Source organism: Salarias fasciatus (assembly GCF_902148845.1).
Source record: "Salarias fasciatus chromosome 7 unlocalized genomic scaffold, fSalaFa1.1 super_scaffold_4, whole genome shotgun sequence".
Taxonomy (NCBI): Eukaryota; Metazoa; Chordata; class Actinopteri; order Blenniiformes; family Blenniidae; genus Salarias; species Salarias fasciatus.
The window spans coordinates 6,649,796-6,676,954 of record NW_021941229.1 but is presented as its reverse complement, the minus strand read 5'-3'; the positions used below and the strand labels follow the sequence as shown (position 1 = coordinate 6,676,954).

Here is a 27,159-nt window from a genome sequence, read left to right as displayed (position 1 = left end):
AATTCCTCCTTTTATTTGTTTTTCACATTTTATTTCCTCTCATTGTAGTGTGTACTCATATCATCAGTAAAGCACCTTCAGAGCATTGTCACATGAAACTTTAAAGAAAATGTACTAAATAAACTTAATTTGACAGTCAAGTATTGATCATATGCACCTATGGGGTCCACTGACAGTAAACAGACAATGATACGTTCCTTTTTTGAAAAGACAAATCAATGAATGAAGATGGAAGAACATGGATGTGAGACAAAAACCAACAAGTTTATTTTGTCTTGACATAAATCTGGACATGCAGTGCACAAAATACACTTTGATTCAAGAATCTTTGATGCATTAGTTTGTTCAGAAGCTGCATTAAAATATATTTTGGTCTTCCCAGAGCAGACAGGTTTCCCTTCTGATGTTTCATGTCTTCATTACTTGTATCTTTCTTACATTTGGCAGACTTGGAATGCATTTTACTCATTTCTTTGTGGGAGATTTTGGTCCAGAAAGCAAAAAGCTAAGCTGTTCATAACCGAACTCAGTCAGAGGCCACATGGTGTAGTCCTGTGATTGTTCCTGATCAATCACTCAGAAAAAAAATTAATCAATATCTATAACTGTGTGTCATATATTCAGTTTGACAGCATAGATGGTATAAACAAGATAAAATGCTTTCTGTAAAAGATCAATCTATTTTATTTTCTCTTCGTGTGTGTGTAGAGACTGAAGGTCAGGCTGCTGCAGTGACAGTCCACCTCCAGCAGGTGGCGCTCTCTCCCCACCTCTCAGTAGAGCCAGCAGTCATCTATGGGGAGAAGGAGGTCAAATACTACAGATGATCAACAAGAATTAATGAACAAAAGCATTTTTTTTCCAAAAGAACAAACAGTAATGAATCTCCCTGATCTTCACCCTTTCACCATTTACTTGGGAATCAAACATCATTATTCAGGTTTGTTGACAAGATGCATTGTTAAAACAAAGAACATGGAAATAAACTACCAGATATTTGCTTCCCTGTCTGACAATGTCCATTGTTCTTTAGAAGTCTTTCTGCTGACTGGATGCACATTGTGCAGCAGTGGATACCACTTTCCTCTATAATGATATACTAAATAATACTTTGTACATATGGCTAGATGAAGGAGTTTAAGGAATTTTTTTTTTTTTTGATGTACAGGCCTGGTTAATAAGTAGAAACCAAGACAGACACTATTCTGTCTTTTTATATGTTAATAATAATATTACTAAAAGGGATGTTAAAGCATACTTTAATTAATTTATAAGAAAAATCTGTTTTCTTTGATATTGTCCTCATTCCTTCCTGAGGGCCGGAACAGAACCTCTTGCAGGCCGGTTTTGGCCCATGGGCCTTTCGTTTGGCACCCCAGTCTTACAATAAGAATTGTTTAAAAAAAAAAACAAAAAAAAACAGGAATGCGATGACAGAAGTATCGATATTTTGCCTTCCAATAGGTCTTTGGATGATGGGAAGGGGGAATAACATGCAAACTCCATAGTGTAAATCCCAGACTCAAACCTGGGTTCCTTGGCGTGAGGTGACAGCCCTAACCACTGCTGCTCCATGCCACTGAAGGCATGGCCTCAGTTTTTCAACATTTGCATGACTTAAGTGTGATCGACAGAATATTCTGTTGAAAGCTGGTTTTAATCAAGCTGCGAAAAATGTCCTGTAAGTCCGACATCCAGAAATATTTTGTTCATCCAGTGATTGTGTAGATTTAAGGGAAGAATAGGTGCAGAGGGGTGATGCAGCCGGATCTCCATCGTTCTCCTGCAGACTCCCTGCGGACGGAGGAACAGTGTGTGTCCAGCTGATTGTGACTGCAGGACACTGATTAGAGAACCTGGAGTCGAGGTTGGACTGCGTTAAGTTTGAGTTAATCCGACCTTGACTCCATCAAACAGTCCATCAGCGGCGTTTCCGATGGGGACAGGGTATTTTTATTGACAGACACTGATGATGATGATGTGGTTGTGTTTGGATAATTCCCTGGATGATATCTTTTCTGATACCTGACCAAGAACAAAGTCATATTTTTCAAACTGGAGTCAATCCCTTTAACTTCCAAGAAACCATCCCAGACCGACAGCATTCCTTCCTGACTGTCAGTCAATACAAAGTCTGTCCTTGTTTACTCTTCGACTTTAAATGACTCCTCATGATCCAGTTTTCACTGCTGCACTCACACTATACTTTTCTGTGGTTTTTCTGAAGCAGAGAGAAACGTGTCAAAAGTCTTCAGTTCAAGCATGAGATTTGAAGGACATGTCTGATTCAGAGATGGAGACGACGGGTTTATTCAAGAGGTCTGCTCAGTTCGTGTACTCACTTTCTCCACAGCTGGATCTTCCCCGATGAAGATTAGCTTTCAGCCGCTAGAAAACAAAAATTAAGATGTAAAAAAGAAGAACTTGATTTCTGTCAAGCTGGTTTGTGTTGAGTTGAACTGGAGTACTCACTCTGTGCGTCTGTACCCTGAAAAAAACAGAAAGAGGAAGAGTTTTGCTCAGATACAATGAAAGGTATTAATCTGTGACTGGAGCATTAATAATGAGACTCCTAGACAGCCTAGAGGACTGAATCTAAACTAGATGTCTCCAGAAGTTCAGAGGAGATGGATGTTTCTTCTTTACCTCGACAGATCGCGTTCCAGAGGTAGTAGCGTCCAAAGACGCAGCCCACCTTGAGGGGCAGTACGACGAACACGCCGATAACAATCGCAATAATCCTGCCAATCCCTGCGGATAAACACACACAACGTCAGCTGGTTTGGTCTCAGTCACATTTCACACCACTGCAGAACCACTAAAGACACAAAGAATATCACCAGTTTTTTCTTTGGAGACTTTAGTTATAATAAACGCAACATAAACTGCATTTTTAAAGGTTTATAAGAGGGGAGATTTTCCTTCAAACACAGGTAATAAAGACAGAAACAGTTTAAGGAACGACTCGCAGTGTGATAAATGGAGGGAATCCATTTCAAAATTATCATGAAAGTGAAAAAACGTGAGTAAAGTCAATGAATGTCTCTCACCATCACCATTGTCGGTCAGGATCGCACGTTTGTCCAGCTTTGTGACGATTTCCTGCTGAGCTCCAGCCAGGCGGAACACGCAGCTGTACCTCCACCAGTCGTCCTCCTCGACAAGAAAAAGGTCCAGATCCGCGCTCATCTGAAAGGTGCCGTCTTGGTTGGGGAGGATCTCTCCTTTGACCACGCCCTCATTGAGCTCCTTCCCGTCTTTTGTCCAGAACAGCTCGGCTCTGTGGGGGTAGAAGCCCGTGGCACGACAGGTAACCGGAGAGGACGGAGTCTTCTGGAGGAGAGACACTGAGGGGATCTCTGGAGGACGAGCGAGAAAGACACCTTACACTGTGTTTGAAGACATTGCCGTCTGATGAAGGAAATAATGTGGTGAGCAGCAGATCAGAAAAGACACAAGAAGAGATTTCACCTTCACTTATCAGCTTCCGATAGTTCAGAAAGATCTTCAGCAGATCGGGGCAATCTCTTAGGAAGTCAGCTTTATGACGCGTCAGCTGTGCTTTTTTGTGGTTCAGCTTGCGTTTAGTGAAGACGCCCTGGAGTCGAGGACAGATCCACGTGTTTGTCTTCGGGTCCAACCAGAGGAAATCTTCTCTGTCATAACTATACTTGTCAAATCTGTTGACTTCGCCAGTTTCATCGTCCCACTCACAGCCAGCCGTAACCTGGCCGATGTGAGGACCTGAGAGCCAGAGAGACGTCATGAAACCAGAGCTGCAGCCAAAACATTCACCCGTGGATAAGCTAGTGCCTTTATAACAGGACAGACAGCTTCCATTTATTTGATTTTCTGTTTTTGGTGTCAGGTGACAGAGTGAGCATAAACTGATCTGATTCTGGCTAACAGATGCTAAACTCATAATGTCACATGCTAACCAGGCAAACTGCAAAATTACAATTTAATGCTGATTAAGTTCAAACTGAGGTCAGAAAATACTGATATTCAGCGGATATAGTGTTTGTAACTACTGAGCTGAGCCAACAGCAGACACTCGTAGTTCGCTCACTCTCATTAAAGTCTGATAGCCACAGGCAGGAATGGCTTCCTAACAAGAATGCCTTTGGATTGTTGAAAAAAACCAACACAGGCACAACATGCAATCTCCACACAGAGAAAGGTTTCGCCAGGAATCAGACAGAGGTATTCCCGTTGTGAGGGGACAGTGCCAGCCACTTTACACCTTTTACACCCCATCATGACTGCTGGTAATTAACTGAAATCTCAGGTGGAGCTCCAACTAAAAGAAACGTGAAGTGAAAAACAGAAAATACAAACTGTGATTATTAATCAAAATGTTTTAAAAATGAGAAAAGTTCATTCGGATGAACGTTTCTTTGAAATTGACAAAGCACTTCACATTTTTCAATGAATATTGTTTGTTTTGAATGGAAAAAATGTAATTTTAAATTATTTTTCCAAATGTATTTGGAACAAAATAAATCACAGAGAAACTGTGTGGAATAATAAAAAGAAAAATAATACTATAATTATCAATTAATTATAATTTGATGCTTTTTTGTTAAACTTGATTAAAGTGATTTGATTGTGTCAATAATTGAGCACAGTGAATGAGTGAACTGTGGTCAAGTGAACTTCCTGCACACAGAGGATGTGAGCCTGAGAACAGAGGAAGTGAAAGTACTAAACAGCAGAATCAGTAATCTGAGGCACACGTCTGAAGACGTCCACGCTGATGAATTCATACAGAAAAACAGGTAACACGCTGAAGATGGTGTCAGTGAAAAATAAAAAGTTCAGCCAAACCTCCAGTTTGGTTGAAGAGCCATTTCATAATCTCCAGGCTCTCTTTGCTGTCTTGCTGATTGCGCTTCATCGTCTCAGTTAGCTTCTTCCAGAACTTTGGGTCGTTGTCTACGATGTCGATCATCCAGTCTTGTGTGGGCACTGCTCTTGTCGTGTTGCTGTCATAGTGAATGATCTGGACGCCATCAACCTCATAAGCAGCCACAAACTCTGTAAGGTTTGGTACTTCAGTGGATGACTTGGACAGATACTTCAGAGAGTGCCTCACTGTAGGAAAAAAAATCCAGTTAAACTCTCTGAACAATCACAAAAATGACTTTTTATTCCTCAAAATGTTTAATGAAATCAAAAGTTTTCTTACAGTATATCTTGTTTGTGATTTCACTATATGAGAGGTCTCTCTTTTATTATATCCAGAGACAACTTCCCTTTTGTACTTTGCACTTTAATTGCTTTAAATCTCTTTGAGCAGGGCCATAGGTTTTACAGCTTGACAAAAGGGAAGCTCATAAACTGACCCGAGGATCACAGAGTTTCCCAGAAGCTTCACAGTAATCAGAAACACTGAAAAAAGTATTTGAGATTATGAAGTAGGACAAGACAATAAGACCAAACAAAGTTATAATAATAAAATCTGGAAGATGTTCTAATCCAAATCTGGCTTTATTGTCAAATATCCTCTTCTGTAAAAATTGCAAGGCGAATTTCAGGATACGACAAAGTTCCAATTGTTCCGCCCAGTCAACAGTGGTGGGGCAAGGGTCCTTGGGGGCTCCAAGCAAAAAAAATTATCGGGCCCCCACCCCATCCGTGTACACCGAAAAAAATTAATTTGCACACAATTTTTGGGACATTTGATATGTATTAGAGCTGGGCAACGATTAAATTCCTTAATCGCCAGTAATTGTAATCCTGCAGTTAATCGCGATTAATCGCGATTAAAATGGCTCATTTGAAATCTGCCAATGCCATTCAAAATGTGTGTGTTACATAAATAAGAAATAAGTAATCAAGAACGAGTTTCTGTTTATTCAATTAGACATGAATAATCAGCAGGCATCACAGGTAACCAACAGGTAATTTGACACAGTTCCGTGTTCATGTGTCATCAACCAAGTCACAACCCAGTCATAAACAGATGAAAAATGGAATTTTCTTATGAGCGCACACTTCCTCAAACTTCATCATATCTCCGACTCTCAGACAGAGAAGGCAGGATAAATTCAGTCACGCCGAATTGTGCCTCATCCTTGCCTTTATTAAAGCTCGTGTCTGGAGTTTCCGTTTGTTTCCAGTATGTATCATTTTTCAACAGAGCTTAAATGTGTCAGTCTGGTTTGATACTACAATATAATATTAGCATAAAGCAATATAAAAATTTATTTATGAGCCCCGCCTTCGTCTCATAGACCCCCATGTTATCCGAAAAAGCGCTGGTCAGCTTCAGCCAATAGACTTCGAGCTTCCGCCTTGTCGTGCTGTCAATCAAAGTGTGCACGCAGCCAGAGAGCACGCGCACTCGCCCAGGCAGAGGAGAGTTAGCTACGCAGCAGCCGCCCCGCTTATCTCGGATATATCCACTGTCTGCTGAACATCCACCGTAAACAGCTCAACATGTAGGATGCTGTAGGACTTGGAGGCTCTCCTTTTCACCCAACGGATAATGAGCGTGCACAATTAAAGGGGCGTGGCTTGGTCGCTCAGAAAGCAGAGGGAGGGCGGAACCTCCAGACGTTGGATTAAAAAAAAAAAAACCTCTCTCTTTCAAAACTCCGGACACGAGCTTTCAGCCAGATTGTGTGTTGAAGGGAAATGTACTTTGTTTTGCATGTTTTCAGCGCCTGCAGAAAGCCCAATGGGAGAAACGGTGCACGGGCAAAACACGTAATTTAAGTTTGATTTTCATTTTTTTTCATATTTGCACTCCTGATTTCAGTTTGTGCCTCATACCAGCATTTTCCTCGTGATTTTCCTGATAATTCGGCCGAGTTCAATATGGCAAATAATGAGGATGGACCGTGTTTCACCGCTAAAAGCACGAGTGTGTGTTTTTTGACGGTCAGCGGGAGCGCGGTGTGACTGTCGCTGCGCAGGACAGGTTCGGCTTGTTCACCCCCCACAGCGATATTCAGCCAGGCTGGGACAGGCAGACATCCACACTAAAATATATCAAAGTGAATTGCATAGCTTGCATGTGTAGACAAAGCTCCCAGACCCAACTTTGAAAAGCATAGACAAAGGCAACATTTTTTTTTCTCGCGCGATAAGAGCCTCACGGTAACGCAGCACGTTACCGCCGTTAACGGCCCAGCTATAATATGTATACTGAAAAACTTAGAGAACCTCTAATCTCTTGTGTTAGATCCAGGGACCAACAGAAGTCCTTGAAAGCCCTGGCTTATCAATTATATGATACAATAAACCTTGCGGCTCGCCTGAATTACGCAAGCGGCGCTGAAGGCTGATAGGGCCGCGCGGGGCCCCCCAAGGGGGTTTGCTACGTCGTCGTTTCATAATTGCGTCATAAATGCCGATTGTTTTCGTTTCTGTGCAGTACATGTACTAGCACTTGGGGTACCCGGTCTCTCAGGGGCCTCCATGCGGGGCCCCCCCTAAAAGCCGGGGCCCCAGGCAATTGCCTGGTTTGCCTGTTGGCACGCCCCGCCTCTGCCAGTCAACCAGGGGTCTGCAACCTGCAGCTCTGGAGCCACATGAGGCTCTTTAGTTACTCCATAGTGGCTCCATGAAGCTTTCACAACATGAGCCGTGAATAAACATTTGACTTATTTTTATTAAAGTTACACACCACAGTATTTTTCAAAATGATTTGTCATTCTTGGTACAATTGGGATTAAAGAAAAAAGTAAAATTCGAAAGAAAAAAAAAAGCTAAAATCAAGAGCAATGGGGGGGGGGGGGGAATGATATATGGCTTAAAAAAACTCAAATGTTCAGAATATCTAAAAGAAGAAACATAAATTAAAAATGGGGGGAGCTGCTTAAGAAGAAGTAAAGTGGCTCAGATAACTTAAATTTCAAAAATGTTCTACAAAAAAAGCTTGAAAAGAAGAACAAAGCCGTTAAAGCCAGGTATACATATAGGTTAAATGTAATAAAACGTTATATATCCTGAACTATAGATAAAACTAAGGCTGGGCAAGATAACACACTGCTTCCTTAACGCCAACAAACATTTTATCCAGCGTTAAACCCCCCCTCCCCATGTGATTAATCTTGATTAATCGAAGAAAATTTATGTGATTAATCGCGCAATAAGATATAGTTTTTGTATCTGCATCGAAACTATATATAAAACTTCATGAGAAGCATTAGACTCATTTTAAATACTAAATGTGTTTTGCGGCTCCAGTTCAACTTGATTTGGCAGAAAGTCACAGAAATGGCTCTTTTGGTCATAAAGGTTACAGATCCCTGTAATAAACATGGAACGTGTGGCTCATTTCCAATAGTTTCCACATATCAACTTTTATAAGATAGCAAAGTTTCGACGAGGCTTTAAATGTTGCCAGAAAAAGAAAACAACACTAAGGACACACATAGAAATCCAGTTTCTGGCAACAAAAGCAGGCTGGAGCAAGCATAAAGCTACCTGGAGCCACGAAGCTGGAGATTCCCAGGAGGAAGAGAACCACGACATGGCCAGCCTCCATTTTCCTCTGGAAGATATGACAGCTGCTTTCAGTTTGTGCTCCTGATGAGGAAACAAAGTACAGGGGAGGAGGGAAAATGGAGGGAAACTGAGGCGTGAACCTGTGTCTGAACCAATGACAATTCGATGTGAGAATGAAACTAACACCGAGGCTCTCAAATGACAGTGACAGTGTTCAAGCCCACTTCTGCAACCTAAAAAAAAAGAAGTAAATATATTCACAAGTAGAGAGTTCATCATGCAATAGTAATCCTCTTTAGTCTGTCTCTCTATCAGGCTGCCTCCACCAGTGTTGCTGAGCTACTAAACAAAAACATGATCAAGCTGAGACATGCAGAGGAATGATCTTCATTGGACACTTTTCCTCAGGCGCTTCGGTGCATTTCCCACGCCAGCGTTTACATTTGCACAACACTGAATGCTTTTCTCCAAACAATCAGTACAAACCGTAAAACCCTGGCTGCAAAGTGTGTCACTCACAAAGGATAGTTTGTTCCTCAAAAGCAAGTTTTCACACCAATGAAGGTGTCAGTGTCATTAAAATGAAAAGTCCTGACAAATGAAAACGCTCCAGACAGCACTCTATACTGTTTACAGTGATTTGAAAACTCAAGAAAAGTTACACATTATTGTAGTTATTGAGGTAAGTAAGACACTGAGAATACAGTGCTTTAAATTTGCAATTTTAATTTCTCACAGGGAATAATTAAGGTGCATTAGATATCAATAATTAAACTAAAATGTCATATAGGTTCATTCACAATAAAGGAAATGAACCATTTCATTTAACGGTCAGTCTTAAAAAGGAAGTCTTCCCTTCAGCAAAAGCAGACAAAGGACAATGAAAGCGCAGTATTAGGACATGGTCGATTTAGAAAAAACAGTCTGAAAGCCTGCAGTGTGAACTAACGGCCACTTACAGTCGTAGACCAGTTCAGACAGGATCACACAGTCAGTGGTGCAAACCAAGGTGCAAACAAGCGTCACAGAAACAGCAGGTCTGTCGGGAGTGGCAACTAGATTAGTCTGAAAGTACTTTTAAAGGTTGCATCCCCTGCCTCAGGAGCGTGCATGACAGTTTAGAGTGTCTGAGAAACTTTGACAGAAGCAACTTAAGTTTCAGAAATATCCAGAGTGGAGCCCTGAAGGTGGTTGGTCTTCACATTGCGGCACCCATGCGATCCGTTGACTGGGCTCTGTTCTTCCATTAAAAACTTCGCCCCGGGTTGTCCATGGTCTCTCTTGAGATTGACGGAGCTTGTCCTCATTGAAAAATCGATGGACTGCTGAAAAAAAAACAAAAAATTGCTTTGCCAATCATATGAATCAAAATTTTTTGGAAGACCAAACCAATGTGTTTGGTTGAATTAACACAGAACTGTAGTTATTCAACCAGTATATATGGTAAAACTGACCCAGGGCTAAAATTAATGCAACATTTGGGTTAAAAATGAGCACTATATTCAACCCAATCATATGATTGAGTCGACCCGGACTAAAATTGATTTGACCCAATGAGTGGATTAAATCTATGAACCCAAGACCAACCCATTTTGTTGGGTAGAAATAACTACTGCTGGGTTGGTCCAATATTGATGAACTGTTGGGTTAAAAAATGAACCAGTTTGGGTTGTTTTTTTACCATTCATTTTTTAGGGTTCAGGGTCTTTTGTTGAAAAGAAAAACCAATGAATAAAGATGAAACAACATGGATGTGAGACAAAAACCAACAAGTTTATTTTGTCTTGACATAAATCTGTACATGCACTGCACAAAAATACACTTTGATTCAAGAATGTTTTTATGCATTAGTTTGTTCAGAAGCTGCATTAAAATATATTTTGGTCTTCCCAGAGCAGACAGGTTTCCCTTTAGACGTTTGATGTCTTCATTACTTCTGTCTTTTTTACATTTGACAGACAAGGAATGCATTTTACTCATTGCTGTGTGAGAGATTTTGGTCCGGAAAGCAAAAAGCTAAGCTCTTCATAGCCGAACTCAGTCAGAGGCCACATGATGAAGTCCTGTGATTGTTCCTGATCGATCACTGAGAAAAAAAAAATTATCAAATACATAAAACTGTGTGTCATATATTCAGTTTGACAGCATAGACAGTATAAACAATATAAAATGCTTCCTGTAAAAGATAATTCTATTTTTTTCTCTTCTTTAATCAGTTCCAAACAGTATATACACGACACACGTCCTGTAGGATCATGAAGCGAGTAATAAACTACAGACGACAAACCAAAGGACAGAACGCTTCTCTTTGTCATCCTCACAGTGAACTTTCAACTGTTTTCTCACAAGTAACAGATTTAAAAAAAAATCCCATCCCACTTTTCAGTAGCAGTCATAGTAGTTTGTGGTTAATTGTTCATGTTTATCGATGAAATAACATATGGAATGGCCGTAGGAATACAAACATTTGAAATGTCCTGAAAGTGGATAGCACCTGAAAATTCCTCTTTTTACATCATTTGCTGTTTTGGAGATACAAAGAGCGCAAAATCATTGCAGCTGTGACTTGGATCCTGAGTAAACACCGAGAACAAACAGGTGAAACCTCCAGTGTGTCCTGATCAGTGTGCAAATCAGAAGGGGGGAAAACGGTTGCAGACAAACAGAAACTATTAAAACTCTATGATCGTGTCTTTGCCTTGACTTTAATTGACTCTGCCGAGCAAGGAAGCAAGGTTGTATAAGAACATGACGACAATAAAAGATTATAAGCAAGGGTGTGTGTGTGTGCGTGTGTGTGTGTGTGTGTGTGTGTGTGTGTGGGGGGGGGGGGGGGGGGGGGGGGTCAGGCTGCTGCAGTGACAGTCCACCTCCAGCAGGTGACGCTCTTTCTCCACCTCTCAGTAGAGCCAGCAGTCATCTGCGGGAAGAAGAAAGTCAAATACCACAGATGATCAACAGTTTTTTTTTCCCCAAAAGAACAAACACTGATGAATCTCCCTGCTGATCTTCACCCTTTCACCATTTACTTGGGAATCAAACATCATTATTCAGGTTTGTTGACAAGATGCATTGTTAAAACATCGTTTGGCACCCCAGTCTTACAATAAGAATTGTATAACAGGAGTATCGATATTTTGCCTTCCAAGAAGGTCTTTGGATGATGGGAAGGGGGAATAACATGCAAACCCCATAGTGCAAAGCCCAGACTCAAACCTGGGTTCCTTGGTGTGAGGTGACAGCCCGAACCACTGCCGCACCATGCCACTGAAGGCATGGCCTCAGTTTTTCAACATCTGCATGACTTAAGTGTGATCGACAGAATATTCTGTTGAAAGCTGGTTTTAATCAAGCTATGAAAAATGTCCTGACGGTCTGACATCCAGAAATCTTCTGATCATCCAGTGATTGTGGAGATTTAAGGGAAGAATAGGTGCAGAGGGGTGATGCAGCCGGATCTCCATCGTTCTCCTGCAGACTCCCTGCGGACGGAGGGACAGTGTGTGTCCAGCTGATTGTGACTGCAGGACACTGATTAGAGAACCTGGAGTCGAGGTTGGACTGTGTGAAGTTTGAGTTAATCAGACCTTGACTCCATCAAACACTCCATCAGCGGCGTTTCCGATGGGGACAGGGTATTTTTATTGACAGACACTGATGATAATGATGATGTGGTTGGGTTTGGATAATTCCCTGGATGATATCTTTTCTGATACCTGAACAAGAACAAAGTCATATTTTTTGAACTGGAGTCAATTCCTTTAACATCCAAGAAACGATCCCAGACCGACAGCATTCCTTCCTGACTGTCAGTCAATACAAAGTCTGTCCTTGTTTACTCTTCGACTTTAAATGACTCCTCATGCCTGTCGATCCGCTGCTGCTGCTGCTTCTTTCTACACCGATGTTTGAAACCATCAGGTCAGAAAAGCTCAGATTCAGAGATCTCATTATGTGATGCCTCCCAAAGGACGATGAACGGAAAAATTCAAGAGTAAATCTGCAAGAAATTGTAGCCTGAGTACCAGAGAGATGGAGAAACATCCCAATAATGAAAAAAATATATATTTAAAAGCTTCAATGTAATCTGAAGACACTGTGTTAAATAAATATTCAAATCATAAAAACATGTGATTAATCTTAATAATCCTGCAAGTGGTGTACATTTGATGTTGGATATGACAAAATGAAATGGAATAAATAAGTACATTTAATCAACTTGGTTCATTTCATTTGTGAAAATGAATGCTAAAGTTAACTAAAAAAAGGCTTGATCACTGATGATTAAATTATTTGAATTCAACAGGATTTCCAGTGTTTTTGACTTAATGTAGTCCAGACCTGTAATGAATTGTGTTAATGTCAGTGAGAAACAGAACTCTGGACTTTGTCTTTCACCCTCTGTGCTCATCAGAGGCAGACACTTAATTCGCCATGAACTGTCTGGTTTTTACCATGATTTGCTTCTCAAGACAAATAATAAATCTGTTAGTCTGATAATGATCCGGGTTTCACCGTTGCATTCATACTCTACTTTTCTGTGGTTTTTCTGAAGCAGAGAGAAACGTGTCAAAAGTCTTCAGTTCAAGCATGAGATTTGAAGGACATGTCTGATTCAGAGATGGAGACGACGGGTTTATTCAAGAGGTCTGCTCAGTTCGTGTACTCACTTTCTCCCCAGCTGGATCTTCCCCTGATGAAGATTAACTTTCAGCCGAGAGGAAAAAAAAATGAAGATGTAAAAGAGGAAAACTTGATTTCTGTCAAGCTGGTTTGTGTTGAGTTGAACTGGAATACTCACTCTGCCCCTGAAAAAAACAGGAAGAGGAAGAGTTTTGCTCAGATAAAATGAAAAGTATTTATCTGTGACTGGAGCATTAACACTAATAATGAGGCTCCAGGACAGTCTGGAGGATTAAATCAATCTGAGCAGTGATGCCTCCACAAGTTCAGAGGAGATGGATGTTTCTTCTTTACCTCAACAGATCGCGTTCCAGAAGTAGTAGCGTGCAAACACGGAGGCCGGCTTGAGGAGCAGTAAGACGAACACGATGATAACAATCGCAATAATACTGCCAATCCCTGAGGATAAACACACACAACGTCAGCTGGTTTGGTCTCAGTCACGTTTCACGCCACTGCTGAACCACTAAAGGATCCATGATTTGTGTTTTCTCTTCCTGCACACACTAAGAATGTCACCAGTTCTTCTTTGGAGGCTTTAATTACATAAAGGCATCATAAACCACATTTTTAAAGGTTTATAAGAGGGCAGTTTTCCATTCTGAGGGCTAAATATGTTTAAGTGAAAAAACGTGAGTAAAGTCAATGAATGTCTCTCACCAACACTATTGTCAGTCGGGATCGCACGTTTGTCCAGCTTTGTGACGATTTCCTGCTGAGCTCCAGCCAGGCGGAACACGCAGCTGTACCTCCACCAGTCGTCCTCCTTGACAAGGGAAAGGTCCAGATCCGCGCTCATCTGGAAGGTGCTGTCATTGTTGAGGAGGATCTCTCCTTTGACCACGCCCTCATTGAGCTCCTTCCCGTCTTTCGTCCAGAACAGGTCGGCTCTGTGGGAGTAGAAGCCCGTGGCACGACAGGTAACCGGAGAGGACGGAGTCTTCCGGAGGAGAGACACTGAGGGGATCACTGGAGGACGAGCGAGAAAGACACCTTACACTGTGTTTGAAGACATTGCCGTCTGATGAAGGAAATAATGTGGTGAGCAGCAGATCAGAAAAGACACAAGAAGAGATTTCACCTTGTCTCATCAGTGACTTCCGATAGTTCAGAAAGATCTTCAGCAGATCAGGGCAATCTCTTACGAAGTCGGCTTCATGACGCGTCAGCTGTGCTTTTTTGTGGTTCAGCTTGCGTTTGGTGAAGACGCCCTGGAGTCGAGGACAGATCCACGTGTTTGTCTTCGGGTCCAACCAGAGGAAATCTTCTCCGTCATAACAATACTTGTCAAATCTGTTGACTTCGCCAGTTTCATCGTCCCACTCACAGCCAGCTGTAACCTGGCCGATGTGAAGACCTGAGAGCCAGAGAGACGTCATGAAACCAGAGCTGCAGCCAAAACATTCACCCGTGGATAAGCTAGTGCCTTCATAACAAGCCAGACAGCTTCCATTTGTTTGATTTTCTGTTTTTGGTGTCAGGTGACAGAGTGACCATAAACTGATCTGATTCTGGCTAACAGATGCTAAACTCATAATGTCACATGCTAACCAGGCAAACTGCAAAATTACAATTTATTGCCGATTAAGTTCAAACTGAGGTCAGAAAATACTGATATTCAGCGGATATAGTGTTTGAAACTACTGAGCTGAGCCAACAGCAGACACTCGTAGTTCGCTCACTCTCATTAAAGTTAGGGTAGACGATGTTGTCCAAAAGCACTTTTAGTCATACTGAGTGAAATGCTCCTTGCATTGGGAGAAGTCAATACATTATGTGGATGGAAAAAGGTGTGGAAAAAATCTGACCACTGTAGCGGCTACAGGAGTGTAAAAATTCCTACCAATCGAAAGGCGCGGACCGCTCTTAAGAAAACAATCAAATCCCTTCGCCGTTCTACCAGCCCCCTGCGCGTACATTTCAATGGCCTTCAGTGCGAGCGCGTTGCCAAGGCGCTCTCGGCGCTCACAGCTCGCGTGAAAAATAGGAACGAAGCAGAGAGGGCACGCAGCGCTCCTATGCGTGTTGTGTGCAGGTAGTCAGAAAGGTTAGTACCACTGGACGTGATCACAAACTCCGCGCGCGGCATTTCCGCGTCCAGTGCGTTCGCTCCCAACGGGGGCTCATCCAATGGGGTGGGAGCTGGGCGGAGCCTTGGGGAGATGCTACATTCGTGCTACATGCTAGTTTTCCAAGATCGTCGACCCTAGCTTTAAAGTCTGATAGCCACAGGCAGGAACGGCTTCCTAGCAAGAATGCCTTTGGATTGTTGAAAAAAACCAACACAGGCACAACATGCAATCTCCACACAGAGAAAGGTTTCGCCAGGAATCAGACAGAGGTCGTCCCGTTGTGAGGGGACAGTGCCAGCCATTTTACACCTTTTACACCCCATCATGACTGCTGGTAATTAACTGAAATCTCAGGTGGAGCTCCAACTAAAAGAAACGTGAAGTGAAAAACAGAAAATACAAACTGTGATTATTAATCAAAATGATGTTTTTAAAATGAGACAAGTTCATTCGGATGAACGTTTCTTTGAAATTGACAAAGCAGTTCACATTTTTCAATGAATATTGTTTGTTTTGAATCGAAAAATGGAATTTTAAATTATTCTTACAAATGTATTTGGAACTGAATTAAATCAGTGAGAAACTGTGTGGAATAATAAAAAGAAAAATAATACTATAATTGTCAATTAATTATAATTTGATGCTTTTTTGTTAAAGTTGATTAAAGTGATTTGATTGTGTCAATAATTGAGCACAATGAATGAGTGAACTGTGGTCAAGTGAACTTCCTGCACACAGAGGATGTGAGCCTGAGAACAGAGGAAGTGAAAGTACTAAACAGAAGAATCAATAATCTGTCCACAAAACAACTAATGAATTCATACAGAAAAACAGGTAACACACTGAAGATGGTGTCAGTGAAAAATAAAAAGTTCAGCCAAACCTCCAGTTTGGTTGAAGAGCCATTTCATAATCTCCAGGGCCTCTTTGCTGGTTTGCTGATTGTGCTTCATCGTCTCAGTTAGCTTCTTCCAGAACTTTGGGTCGTCGTCTACGATGTCGTTCATCCAGTCTTGTGTGGGCACTGCTCTCGTCGTGTTGCTGTCATAGTGAATGATCTGGACGCCATCAACCTCATAAGCAGCCACAAACTCTGGTAGGTTTGGTACTTCCGTGTATGAAGTGGACAGATACTTCAGAGAGTGCCTCACTGTAGGAAAAAAGATCCACTTTAAATCACTGAACATTATTACAATCACAAAAATGACATTTTATCCCTGAAAACCTTTAACAAAATCAAGATTTTTCTTATATCTTGTTTGTGATTTCACTTTCTGAGAGCTCTCTATTGTCCGGGGGTGCAGAGCGGTATGGTGCTGCACTGGAGACTGGGTTTGCTGACCCTGCTTCCATGACCAGACAGGTTGGGGGACGACCAAAAGCCCCGTATTGAAGCCAATATTTCAGAACTCTAATGGTGGTGGCCCAGTAATAGAACTTAAAATTTGGCAGGGCCAGTCCTCCCAGTGACTTCAGTCTTTGCAAATATTGACTGCGAAGCCGAGGAACTTTCTTGTTTCAGATAAAATCTGAAATCAGGCTATCGAGTTTACGGAAACAAGACTGAGGGAGAAAGAGTAGCATGCACTAAAACAAAATGAGAGTCTTGGAAGGATATTCATTTTTATGGAGTTGACACAAGCAATCAAAGATACAGGTCCTTCTCAAAAAAATTGCATATTGTGATAAAGTTCAGTATTTTCTGTAATGTACTGATAAACATTAGACTTTCATACATGTTAGATTCATTATACACAACTGAAGTAGTTCAAGCCTTTTATTGTTTTAATATTGATGATATTGGCCAAAAAGTAAAGAAAAAACAACAATCCCTATCTCAAAAAATTAGCAGGTAGGCTACTCTAAACGAGCTCTTAACCTAATCATCTCAATCAACAAGTTAATTCTAAACACCTACAAAAGATTCCTGAGGCCTTTTAAAACTCCCAGCCTGGTTCATTACTCAAAACCGTAATCATGGGTAAGACTGCCGACCTGACTGCCGTCCAGAAGGGAATCATTGACACCCTCAAGCAAGAGGGTAACACAAAGAAATTTCTGAGCGAATAGACTGTTCCTAGAGTGCTGTATCAAGGCACCTCAGTGAGAAGTCTGTGGGAAGGAAAAAGTGTGGCAGAAAACGCTGCACAACTAGAAGAGGTGACCGCAACCTGTACTGAGGAAGACTGTGGAGAAGGGCCGATTCCAGACCTTGGGGGACCTGCGAAAGCAGTGGACTGAGTCTGGAGTAGAGACATCGAGCCACCGTGCACAGGTGTGTGCAGGAAATGGGCTACAGGTGCCGAATTCCCCAGATCAAGCCACTTTTGAACCAGAAACAGCGGCAGAAGCTCTTGACCTGAGCTACAGAGAAGCAGCACTGGACTGTTGCTCAGTGGTCTAAAGTACTTTTTTCGGGTCAAAGCAAATTTTGCATGTCATTCGGAAATCAAGGTGGCAGAGTCTGGAGGAAGACCGGGGAGAAGGAAATGCCAAAATGCCTGAAGTCCAGTGTCAAGTCAGGGATGGTCTGGGGTGCCATGTCAGCTGCTGCTGGTGGTCCACTGCGTTTTATCAAGGGCAGGGTCAATGCAGCTAGCTACCAGGAGATTTTGGAGCACTTCATGCTTGCATCTGCTGAAAAGCTTTATGGAGATGAAGATTTCATTTTTCAGCATGACCTGGCACCTGCTCACAGTACCAAAACCACTGGTAAATGGTTTACTGACCATGGTATTGCTGTGCTCCATTGGCCTGACAACTCTCCTGACTTGAACCCCAGTACAACACATATTGTGTGGGACATATATAAACACCCCGCAGAGCTGCCACCAAACCCGAGCCTAGCCTGCAACCTTAGTGCAAAGCTGACCCAGCAGAAAGGACAGACTGAGCCACAGAAGGGGCCGTCACGTCCAGCCGATAAAACCACATATAAGTATGCGGAGAGGACCAGTCAGCTGCAGCACAAACATCATTACCTCCACCAGGAGGTTATGTAATCACGCCGGTTTGTTGGTTTGTTGGTTGGTTGGTTTGTTAGCAAGATCATGGAAAAAGTAATGGACGGATTGCAATGAAACTTTGTGGAAAGGTGGGTCTTGGGCTAACTTAGAATCCATTAAATCATCACAAATTTTTAAAGGATTCTTTATCATTGACCGATAGGGTGCACCGCCCAGCGGAACTTTAGTTTTAGTTCCTAGTCGGACCTGTTTCACGGACGGAACAGTCGCGCAGCAGCACGACAAAATCGCCACAAGTTGGCTTGTCTTCAAAACTTGATCAGAGCTTTGTCTGTAAGTGATTTCACCCTATGTTGGACTGCTTGTTTCCTTTGTTATGCATCTCTGCATGTCCGTCATTGTGTTGTTTTTTGATTGCTGAGTTACGTCAGGGCTACGACTTTCATTTGACCAGTGTAGCACTGTATCTATCCAGCAGAGGGCCTCAGTACTACGTCTTGAATTGATGACAGGGTTTGTTTACATCTGTTTACTGATATTTTTATATGGTGTTCTTATTGTTGTTGGTGACTGATTTCGCCTGTGGCGGAGGTCTGCGCTCTCTGAGTGCCAAATTCTAGTTTATAGATGCTCCCTTAAACATAGCCCAAGAAGTAGCCAGGCCCCTGGCAGAATGAGCCCTCACTCCCTGGGGCAAAGGGAGGCCTCTGTTGCTGTCGGCGTTCACAACGTTCTGTTTCTTCCCCAGCTCAAACCTCGCCTGGATGGTGTCCAGTGACTGGCCAAACAGGCCCTTGGTGGAGACGGGTCCATCCAGGTACAAGGCCCTGTCTTTCTCCGGGACATCGGACAGAGTCAGCCACAAATGTCTCTGCACTACAACGGTAGAGGCCATTCCTCTGTTGAGGGAAAGCACTGCACCGCGAGAATGTAGTCTGTGGTGACTCTGACCTCGTCCAGGAGAGGAGACAACGGGTTGTCTGGGGTCAAGAGAGAACCCATCTCTGCCAGACACATAACCTGGTAAGTCTGCAGCATCGTCTGCAGAGTTCAGCGCGCGGGCAGCACCCGCCTGAGCAATAAGGGGGTTAGATCGAAGGGCCATTGGGAGAGTTCAATGGCAATAGCAAATGGCATGGATTTTATGACATCTTTTGGACTTCATGACAACTTTTCATGTATGACTTCTACATGGTAATTTCTTTTTTTTTCACTTTGAGTTTGTGCTGGAGCGGCATTTGTGCTAGCCTTTTGGCGGTTTTTTTCGCTCCCTTGCACATAGTCAGATTATTTTGACTATATGTGCAAAAAAAAAAAAAAATAGTAATGGGCTCAGAGGGCAGCCCTGTCTAGTAGAACGATAGAGGCGGAAATATTCTGACTGGATATTATTTGTCCTGACTGAGGCTTGTGGGGCTGAATTTAACTTAATCCAAGAATTAAAATTATTCTTAAAGCCAAGTTTATCTAAGGTATAGAAGAGATAATCCTATTCAATTCTATCAAATGGCTTTTCGGCGTCTAAAGATATTATAGTTTCATAGGTGTTGGAAGAGGATGTATTATAAAGTATATTAAACAAACGTCTGATGTTAGAGAATGAGTGCCTTTTCCCAATGAATCCCGTTTGGTCTGCAGAAATGATAGAGGGGAGATGAGATTCTATCTAGGCGTAGTGCTAATAATTTGGATAATAATTTAAAATTTTAAACATTTTATAATTTAATTTAATAATTTTAAAAAATTATCAAAATCAAGAGTGGTGTCTTGATCAGAGGCATAGAGAGACATGTAAAATTCCCTAATCATAATATTATTTTCCCTGGGTTCAGTGGTATTGTGAGCGTTCATATGAATTTGGTGAGATGTTGATGCCTGATGTAATTTGTGCACCAACAATTTGCTGGCAGAACCTGTTACGGCCGCACTCTGAGACCAAAAAGAGATCCGCAAACAATATGCATTCTTAAACTACTTTGTCGGTTTTAAAATTCCTTTTCACGCATTCCGAGTTGTTTCTGAATTGTCTGTGCTGTGTTTTAATCCATCCTGATCGGAGTTTTAGCCAGGCATTTCCCTTGCTTCATCAAGGCTCTGGTCCGCTTCTCCCCCCCTCCCCTCGGGTCTCCTCTGCACCCAGACAATATGTGTATCGCACATTTAATGTCTTCATGTTATTTGCAAAATTTCCCAATTAACCCCAGACCCAGACGACTGGTTCGTGATCCAAATTAATGAATTTTGTAATATGGACTCACTACATTAGCCTTAGCAGTGATCATAATGTTATCTGCGTGGCATATGCACTGTTTAATGTTGACTTTTTTTCAATGTTTCTAAATTATTTTCGAAACTGTCAGCAACGATCCTGTTTCTCCTGCATACATATCATCAAACTTCGCCTTAAAGTGGACCATTTAACAACTGCTCTACAGTCAGTCGTTGCAAGCAGAGCTCCTAATTCAACACGTCAGGGCAACGAGTATGACAGAAGACTCCCCATTTCCACTTTAGAGGAGCTAAACAACGTCGATGACAGACTTTGTCAGGACAGCAATTTTAAGAAACATATGGTATGTCCTTTATAGGGCTGAAACGATTCATCGAATTAAATTCTATTGCTTCGAGGATTCGTTTATTAATTGTGTACACAGTGAAACTACCGTTAAACCGCTAGTGTGTAGCACCCAGAACTAAAGCGCAGCATGTTTCCGCAGGAGAGTGTAAGCCGCACGGACATGTCGGAGCAAGCAGGTGGAGCACAGCGCGGCGAAACGACGCGAGAAATGGAGAAAGCTGCGTCCACACCGCCAAATGCTTTCCGCGATTTTGCGTCAAAATACAATTGAAAACAAATGGGAACGCGCGTTCCACCAGCGACGAGACGCGTCTGACGCATCGCGACAACGCGTCGCGTCGGGGCGTTGAAGAGCAGAATGAAGAAATGCTGGCGAAAAGGAGGAAGCACAACAAAGAAAACACCAGAAAATGTCAAAAGTATGGAACAACTTTAAACGAAAAAAAGGGAAGAGCTCTGTGCAAAGTTTGCACTGCCAAGCGGAGCTGGCGTAGCGTAACAGCACCACGTCGGAAAAAAAAGTGACTGTATTCTGAAATTGTTGTTTTGCACTCCTTTGAATGCACTTTAAAATTTTAGGGCAGCTGCCAGTTTATAAAGGTGAATGAAGGTGAATGTGCTGTTTTGGACTCAGCCTGAGTATTCTTATTTTTGTTTTTTGCACGAGACAGATGGCAAATTAATATATTGTTTAATAATACTGAATATTGCCTGCCGTACTTGAAGTGTTCTTTAATAATCAGCTTTCATGTGCATTTTTTTTATAATGAAGGTAAGGCCTTAACCCTCTGTCAGGTATTTTATTTATTTTTTTATTTAAATAATTTGTGGATTTAAAGTGCAATGTTCATCCTAGCAATGAGTGTTCCTGTGCAGTTTAATAAATGTTACTGCAAGCATTAATAGTAGTTAATTTTTTTGTCCGTGGTGAGTTTTATGCTTGCCAAAATAAAATAAAAAGAAATGTTAAAAATATCACATATATATATGTATATATATGTGTGTATATATACACATATATATAATCCGATTAATTGACCAAATGAATCGATAGATTAATCGATTATGAAAATAATCGATAGCTGCAGCCCTACCCTACAGTATATTTACACTGGATTATCCTCATCTTGAAAAGTAACAGGAATATGTGGAAAAAAATGGGACTTGGATTATCTGTAATAAAAATTGCTTTTATGTTCTATTTCATTCCTGATCACAAAGCTGTCCATGACTGGGAGAAACTGTTTAAAAAAAACTGTGTGGCGAGTTTGCAGAAGGATCTTTGCACCTGAATTAGCCATCCCGCTGAATCGGTGTGGAAGAGGACAGAAGACTGGAATCATATCTCGACCAGTGCATGAAATCCTTCTGTGTAAGTCCTACATGAGGTGCTACATTAGTTACAAATGCATACACTCCCACTGTCTTCCCACCTGCTCTATTGTTGCTGATATTTTTTTGTGTTTTACCTTGTAGTGTCAGTTCTCAACAACGGGCTTCAGACCAAGACCAATGATTAATCACACATAAAAGCTGCATGAGATAAAACAACATAAAAACATCAGAAACGTAAAAAAAGCAGAAATCCAGATATGAATAACTGTAAAAACACTAAAAGGACAATAAAACATGTCAGGTATGTTTTGACAGCTTATGTGTAATAAAAGATAATAAAAGAACATTAAAAGCTAAAGCTGCGTTATTTTTCAAGTAAGGATGGTATTTCAACTGCCTTCAGCTTTGCTAACATGCATTCATGTTTTATACAACATGACAAGCTATCCAAGTTACATCCCAAAATTAGAATATCATGAAAGTTTAATTTTTTTGTCGCTCATTTCGGGAAGTGAAACCTTTATTATATAGCTTCATTACACAGATTGAAATGTTCCAACCCTTTATTTCTTCAAATGATCTGTCTGGGTCAGTAGATTACACAGTCATGTATAGCGAGCCGTATTGTATTCTCACCAAGAAACAATGAAAAGGATGCAAGTTACATGATGACTGAGATGTTCATTAATATTGTGTTCTTTGTTTCCCTTTTGCAGGTTGTCAGGAGGAACTGAGTGTCACGTCCCGCACATCAGCGTCCCTTTAGGGGCGTTGTATGGCTGTGTTTTGTTTTTCAGGTGGGCGGCGCTGGGAAGGCTGTGTACGGAAGTGTGGGACCTGCTCGTAACAGGGGTGGGTTTCCGCTGCATATCCCGGTCGCCAGAGTTGGGGTCCGTTACTCAAAAAAGTAAAGAGTTACCCGTTACTAGTTACTTTTGAAAAAAGTAGTGCCTTACACTACTTGATTACTCCATGGAAATAGTAATGAAGTTACACTATTCGTTACTGCATAGTGCTCCGCGGAGCTGTGCTCCCTTATATCCTTCCGCGGAGCACTGCGCATGCGCAGATCTGTGTGGATCAAAACTTTTTTTTTTTTTTTTTTTTACGGATTGAAAAGAAAACACGTCTTTTAAAATGTTTTATAACCATTCGTATTTACTTCACGTGCTAATACGCCATCCCCTGGACCACTGGAAGGAGGATTTTGTCCATTTGCGTAGTCCGGCTCTGATTGACTTCCAGCTAAGCTTCGAGCTAAGCTACTACGATGCTAACAGCTGGGAACCAGAGACACAGGTATTTATGAGCTTGTCTAACTTTGTCAATGATAGGGAAAGGGCCTGGGTCCCTAATCTTCGGAGTATTCATTTAAAAGGGGCATTTACAGTAGGAGGGAGTGCAGTGTTGTCAGTGGGGCACAGATTTATATAAGGCAGCCAATTTTACTTTGACGGTTCCATCAGCCCTGACCTGGAAGAGATAGCGAGTAGTTGCTCGTACGGCCACCGTTCCATCTACTGGTGGTAATAAAAAAAACTCCGCTTAAATAATAATATTTTGGTTGCTCTATTTGCAGTCATTGTAAAAGTAACGATCGTAGCGTTTCATTTGTAACGCGAGTTTAACTACCAATCTAGAAGGAGTAGTGCTGTTACACTACTCGTTCCCATCAAAAGTAATTTAACTACTTGTAACGCTCGTTACTTGTCGTTACATACCCAACTCTGCCGGTCGCCACTATTTAAGTGGCGTCCTGACTGGTTTTATGAAAAGAGGCTTTGGGCCAAGTTGGTATGCAGCTCAGAGTCAAGTTGGCGCCGACCTACTCTGCCACTTGAGAGCCCCCCCCCACAATCCCCGGCTGCTCTCCCTGTAAACACGCTGACTGTTTATTAAAGCTGTTAGTTTGTCCGTCTAGTTGGCGAGTGACCTCACATTCCCCATAATGATCGATGGCAGAAAAGGTTTGAATTTCCTGGCCCTCTTGATCCTCTCTCTGACTTTAGCGCTGGCTGTCTTCCACGGTGGCGGCCTCTCCATATCTCCTCTGGGATGTGTGTAGAGGGGACGCCACCTCCATGTCTGAAGTCCAGCAGCTCCTCCCGTGTGAATGAGACCATCGCGAGCAAGAATCCATACATTCGAAAAGAAAAGCAAACAATAACGTCGAGCTCCACCAGTAATATACCACAGCTAAAACGTTGTGGTACAACAAACAGATAAAAGTAAGAAAAAAGATGGTAAAAAGAGCCAAATACAGAGTGGAGGCTTGGAGCTACTGCAACAATCACCTTTTAATGTTCTTATCAATGAAATTCAAAGCCAGCGTCAGATTCTCAAACTTGTGCGTCTGCCGGGATGAGTGATGCGTAAAGTGGCCAGGTAAAGAAGCCCAAACTCGATATTGGGACAGGAGTAGAGCTGACTTATTTTTATTATAGTTACACACCAAAGTATTTTTCAGAATGATTTGTCATTCTTGGTTCAATAGGGATTAAAAAAAAAAGTAAAATTGGAAAAAAAAATGTTAAAATCAAGAGAAATAGGGGTGAACAATGAATAAAAAACTCAAATGTTCTGAATATGTAATAGAAGAGAAGGAAAATTAAAAATTGGTGGTGGGGGTGGGGGGGGGGGCTGCTTAAAGAGGACATGATATGCTATTTTTCAGTCACGTCATATAGGTCTCAGAAGTCCAAAAACATAATATTTAAGTTTGTTCGCCCCAATTTCAGCCTTTGTTCGGCGTTTCAGAGGTCTGAAAAGTTGCTCTGAAGAGCTCTCCTCCGAACAGACTACTACGACACATACTACTACAAAAAACTCTTCACAAAGTGGAAAATGCATATGTCCCCTTTAAGAAGAGGCTAAGTGGCTCAAACAGCTAACATTTCAAAATTGTCTACAAAAAAACCTTGAAAAGAAGAACAAAGCTGTTAAGACCAGGTATACAAATAGGTTAAATGTAATAACATTTTATCTATCCTGAACTGTAGTTAAAACCGCAGAAAAGCATCACAAGATATAGTTTTTGTATTTGTATCAAAACTATATATAAAACTTCATGAGCAGCATTAGCCTCATTTTAAAAGGTAAATGTGTTTTGCGGCTCCAGTTCAACTTGATTTGGCAGAAAGTCACAGAAATTGTTCTTTTAGTCTTAAAGTTTGCAGATCCCTGTAATAAACATGGAACATGTGGCTCATTTCCAATAGTTTCCACATATCAACTTTTACAAGATAGCAAACTTTCGACGAGTCTTTATAATGTTGCCAGAAAAAGAAAACAACACTAAGGACACACATAGAAATCCAGTTTCTGGCAACAAAAGCAGGCTGGAGCAAGCATAAAGCTACCTGGAGCCACGAAGCTGGAGATTCCCAGGAGGAAGAGAACCACGACATGACCAGCCTCCATTTTCCTCTGGAAGATATGACAGCTGCTTTCAGTTTGTGCTCCTGATGAGGAACAAAGTACAGGGGGGGGGGGGGAAATGGGGGGGAAATGAGGCGTGAACCTGTGTCTGAACCAATGACAACTCAATGTGAGAATGAAACTAACACTGAGGCTCTCAAATGACAGTGACAGTGTTCAAGCCCACTTCTGCAACCTTAAAAAAAAAAGGAAATATATTCTCAAGAAGAGAGTTTATTAATAGTAATCATCAATAATCCGTCTCTATCAGGACGCCTCCACCAATGCTACTGAGCTACAAAGCAGGAAGATGATCAAACAGAGACATGCACAGGAATGAGCAATGTACACTTTTTTCTAAGTCGCTTCGGTGCATTTCCCACGCCAGCGTTTACATTTGCACAACACTGAATGCTTTTCTCCAAACAATCAGCACAAACCGTAAAACCCTGGCTGTCAAAGTGTGTCACTCACAAAGGATAGTTTGTTCCTCAAAAGCAAGTTTTCACATCATTGAAAGTGTCAGTGTCATCAAAATGAAATGTCCTGACAGCTGAAAACGCTCCAGACAGCACTCTGTTTACACAGTGATTTGAAAATTCAAGAAAAGTTACACATTATTGTATTTATTGAGGTAAGTAAGTACAAGACACTGAGTATACAGTGCTTTCCATTTGCAATTTTAATTTCTCACAGGGAGAATTTTTCTCCATTAAATTATTAAGGTGCGTTAGATATCAATAGTGCAGCGGCTGCTGCAGCGGACTTACAGTGGGTCTGCCTGAGAGGCGGAGGGATGCTGGAGCAGGGGGTGTTTCCGGGGTGAAAGGTTGTTCTTGTTGTCCTTTTGTGGCGCAAGAAGATGCGCGTGTTCTGAACCGCATTGAGCTGAACCATCTGTGCCAATAAACGAGTCAAACACTGGATATTCAGCTGAGCCTCCGTTTCCTGGAATTCTACAATAATTAAACTAAACAAATCTCATATAGGTTCATTCACAATAACGGAAATTAACAATTTTATTTAACAGTCAATCTTTAAAAGGAAGTCTTTCCTTTCACAAAAATGGACAAAAATGACTACAAAAGCACAGTACTAGAACATGGTCGATTAAAATAAACAGTCTGACAGCCTGCGGTGTGGACTAACCGCCACTTATAGTCGTAGACCAGTTCAGACAGGATCGCACGTGGTGCAAACCAAGGTGCAAGCAGGCGTCACAGAAACGGCAGGTCTGTCACAGGCGTGGCGACTGGTGTCGTGTGAAAGTACCTGCCACTGGAAAAAGTGGTATCCCCTGCCTCAGGAGCGTGCATGGCAGTTTAGAGTGTCTGAGAAACTGTGACAGAAGCAACTTCAACTCATTTGTGACTTTAAAGTTTGGAAAAATGTGCTAATTAAAGCTGCGAATGCGTGACAGTCAGACAGAGTTCAGGAGTATTGAGGCCTGATGGAGTCTTAAAAAAATACAATGTTGTTGATGCGTAACAAAAACGGGTTACAGCAGACTCACATGCTAACAATGCTTTTTGTCATTGGTTGTTGCGCTATTTTAGCGCGCCCCTTTCCCTTTTTGATTGACAAGTAAGCGAGACGCTTGCAGGTGGACACGCAAATGGTGTTCGTTTACACGGAAACAGCAGAAACTTTG

General features: G+C 41.8%; 1 protein-coding gene across 3 annotated transcripts; it reads right to left on the bottom strand.

The window, feature by feature from the left end:
* Positions 1-243: 243 nt before the first annotated feature.
* Positions 244-25,529, bottom strand: LOC115382822 (class I histocompatibility antigen, F10 alpha chain-like). Of its 3 annotated transcripts, none has more exons than XM_030084737.1 (8): positions 25,451-25,523; positions 4,828-5,094; positions 3,472-3,744; positions 3,051-3,359; positions 2,647-2,751; positions 2,473-2,488; positions 2,343-2,388; positions 244-793 (listed from the first exon to the last, which is right to left on the bottom strand). In XM_030084737.1, the coding sequence occupies exons 1-7, from the start codon at positions 25,509-25,511 to the stop codon at positions 2,382-2,384; spliced, it is 1,038 nt and encodes a 345-aa protein (XP_029940597.1). In that variant the 5' UTR covers positions 25,512-25,523; the 3' UTR covers positions 244-793; positions 2,343-2,381. The 3 variants fall into 3 exon arrangements, with proteins under 3 accessions (XP_029940597.1, XP_029940596.1, XP_029940598.1); XM_030084736.1 differs by lacking the exon at positions 25,451-25,523 and adding an exon at positions 8,437-8,527; XM_030084738.1 differs by lacking the exons at positions 244-793; positions 2,343-2,388; positions 2,473-2,488; ... (2 more) ...; positions 3,472-3,744; positions 4,828-5,094 and adding exons at positions 10,210-11,377; positions 13,128-13,164; positions 13,259-13,265; ... (2 more) ...; positions 14,222-14,497; positions 16,096-16,362 and having other exon boundaries at positions 25,451-25,529.
* Between the last annotated feature and the right edge of the window lie 1,630 nt (positions 25,530-27,159).

What these genes read in the sequence shown, in the direction of transcription:
- LOC115382822 (XM_030084737.1), bottom strand. Translation starts at nt 25,511, where the DNA reads ATGGAGGCTGGTCATGTCGTGGTTCTCTTCCTCCTGGGAATCTCCAGC. An exon ending in GCTCTTCAACCAAACTGGAG is followed by an intron (nt 3,745 to 4,827) that starts GTTTGGCTGAAC and finishes TCTGGCTCTCAG; the next exon opens with GTCCTCACATCGGCCAGGTT. An exon ending in CCTGACCGACAATGGTGATG is followed by an intron (nt 2,752 to 3,050) that starts GTGAGAGACATT and finishes GTTTATCCGCAG; the next exon opens with GGATTGGCAGGATTATTGCG.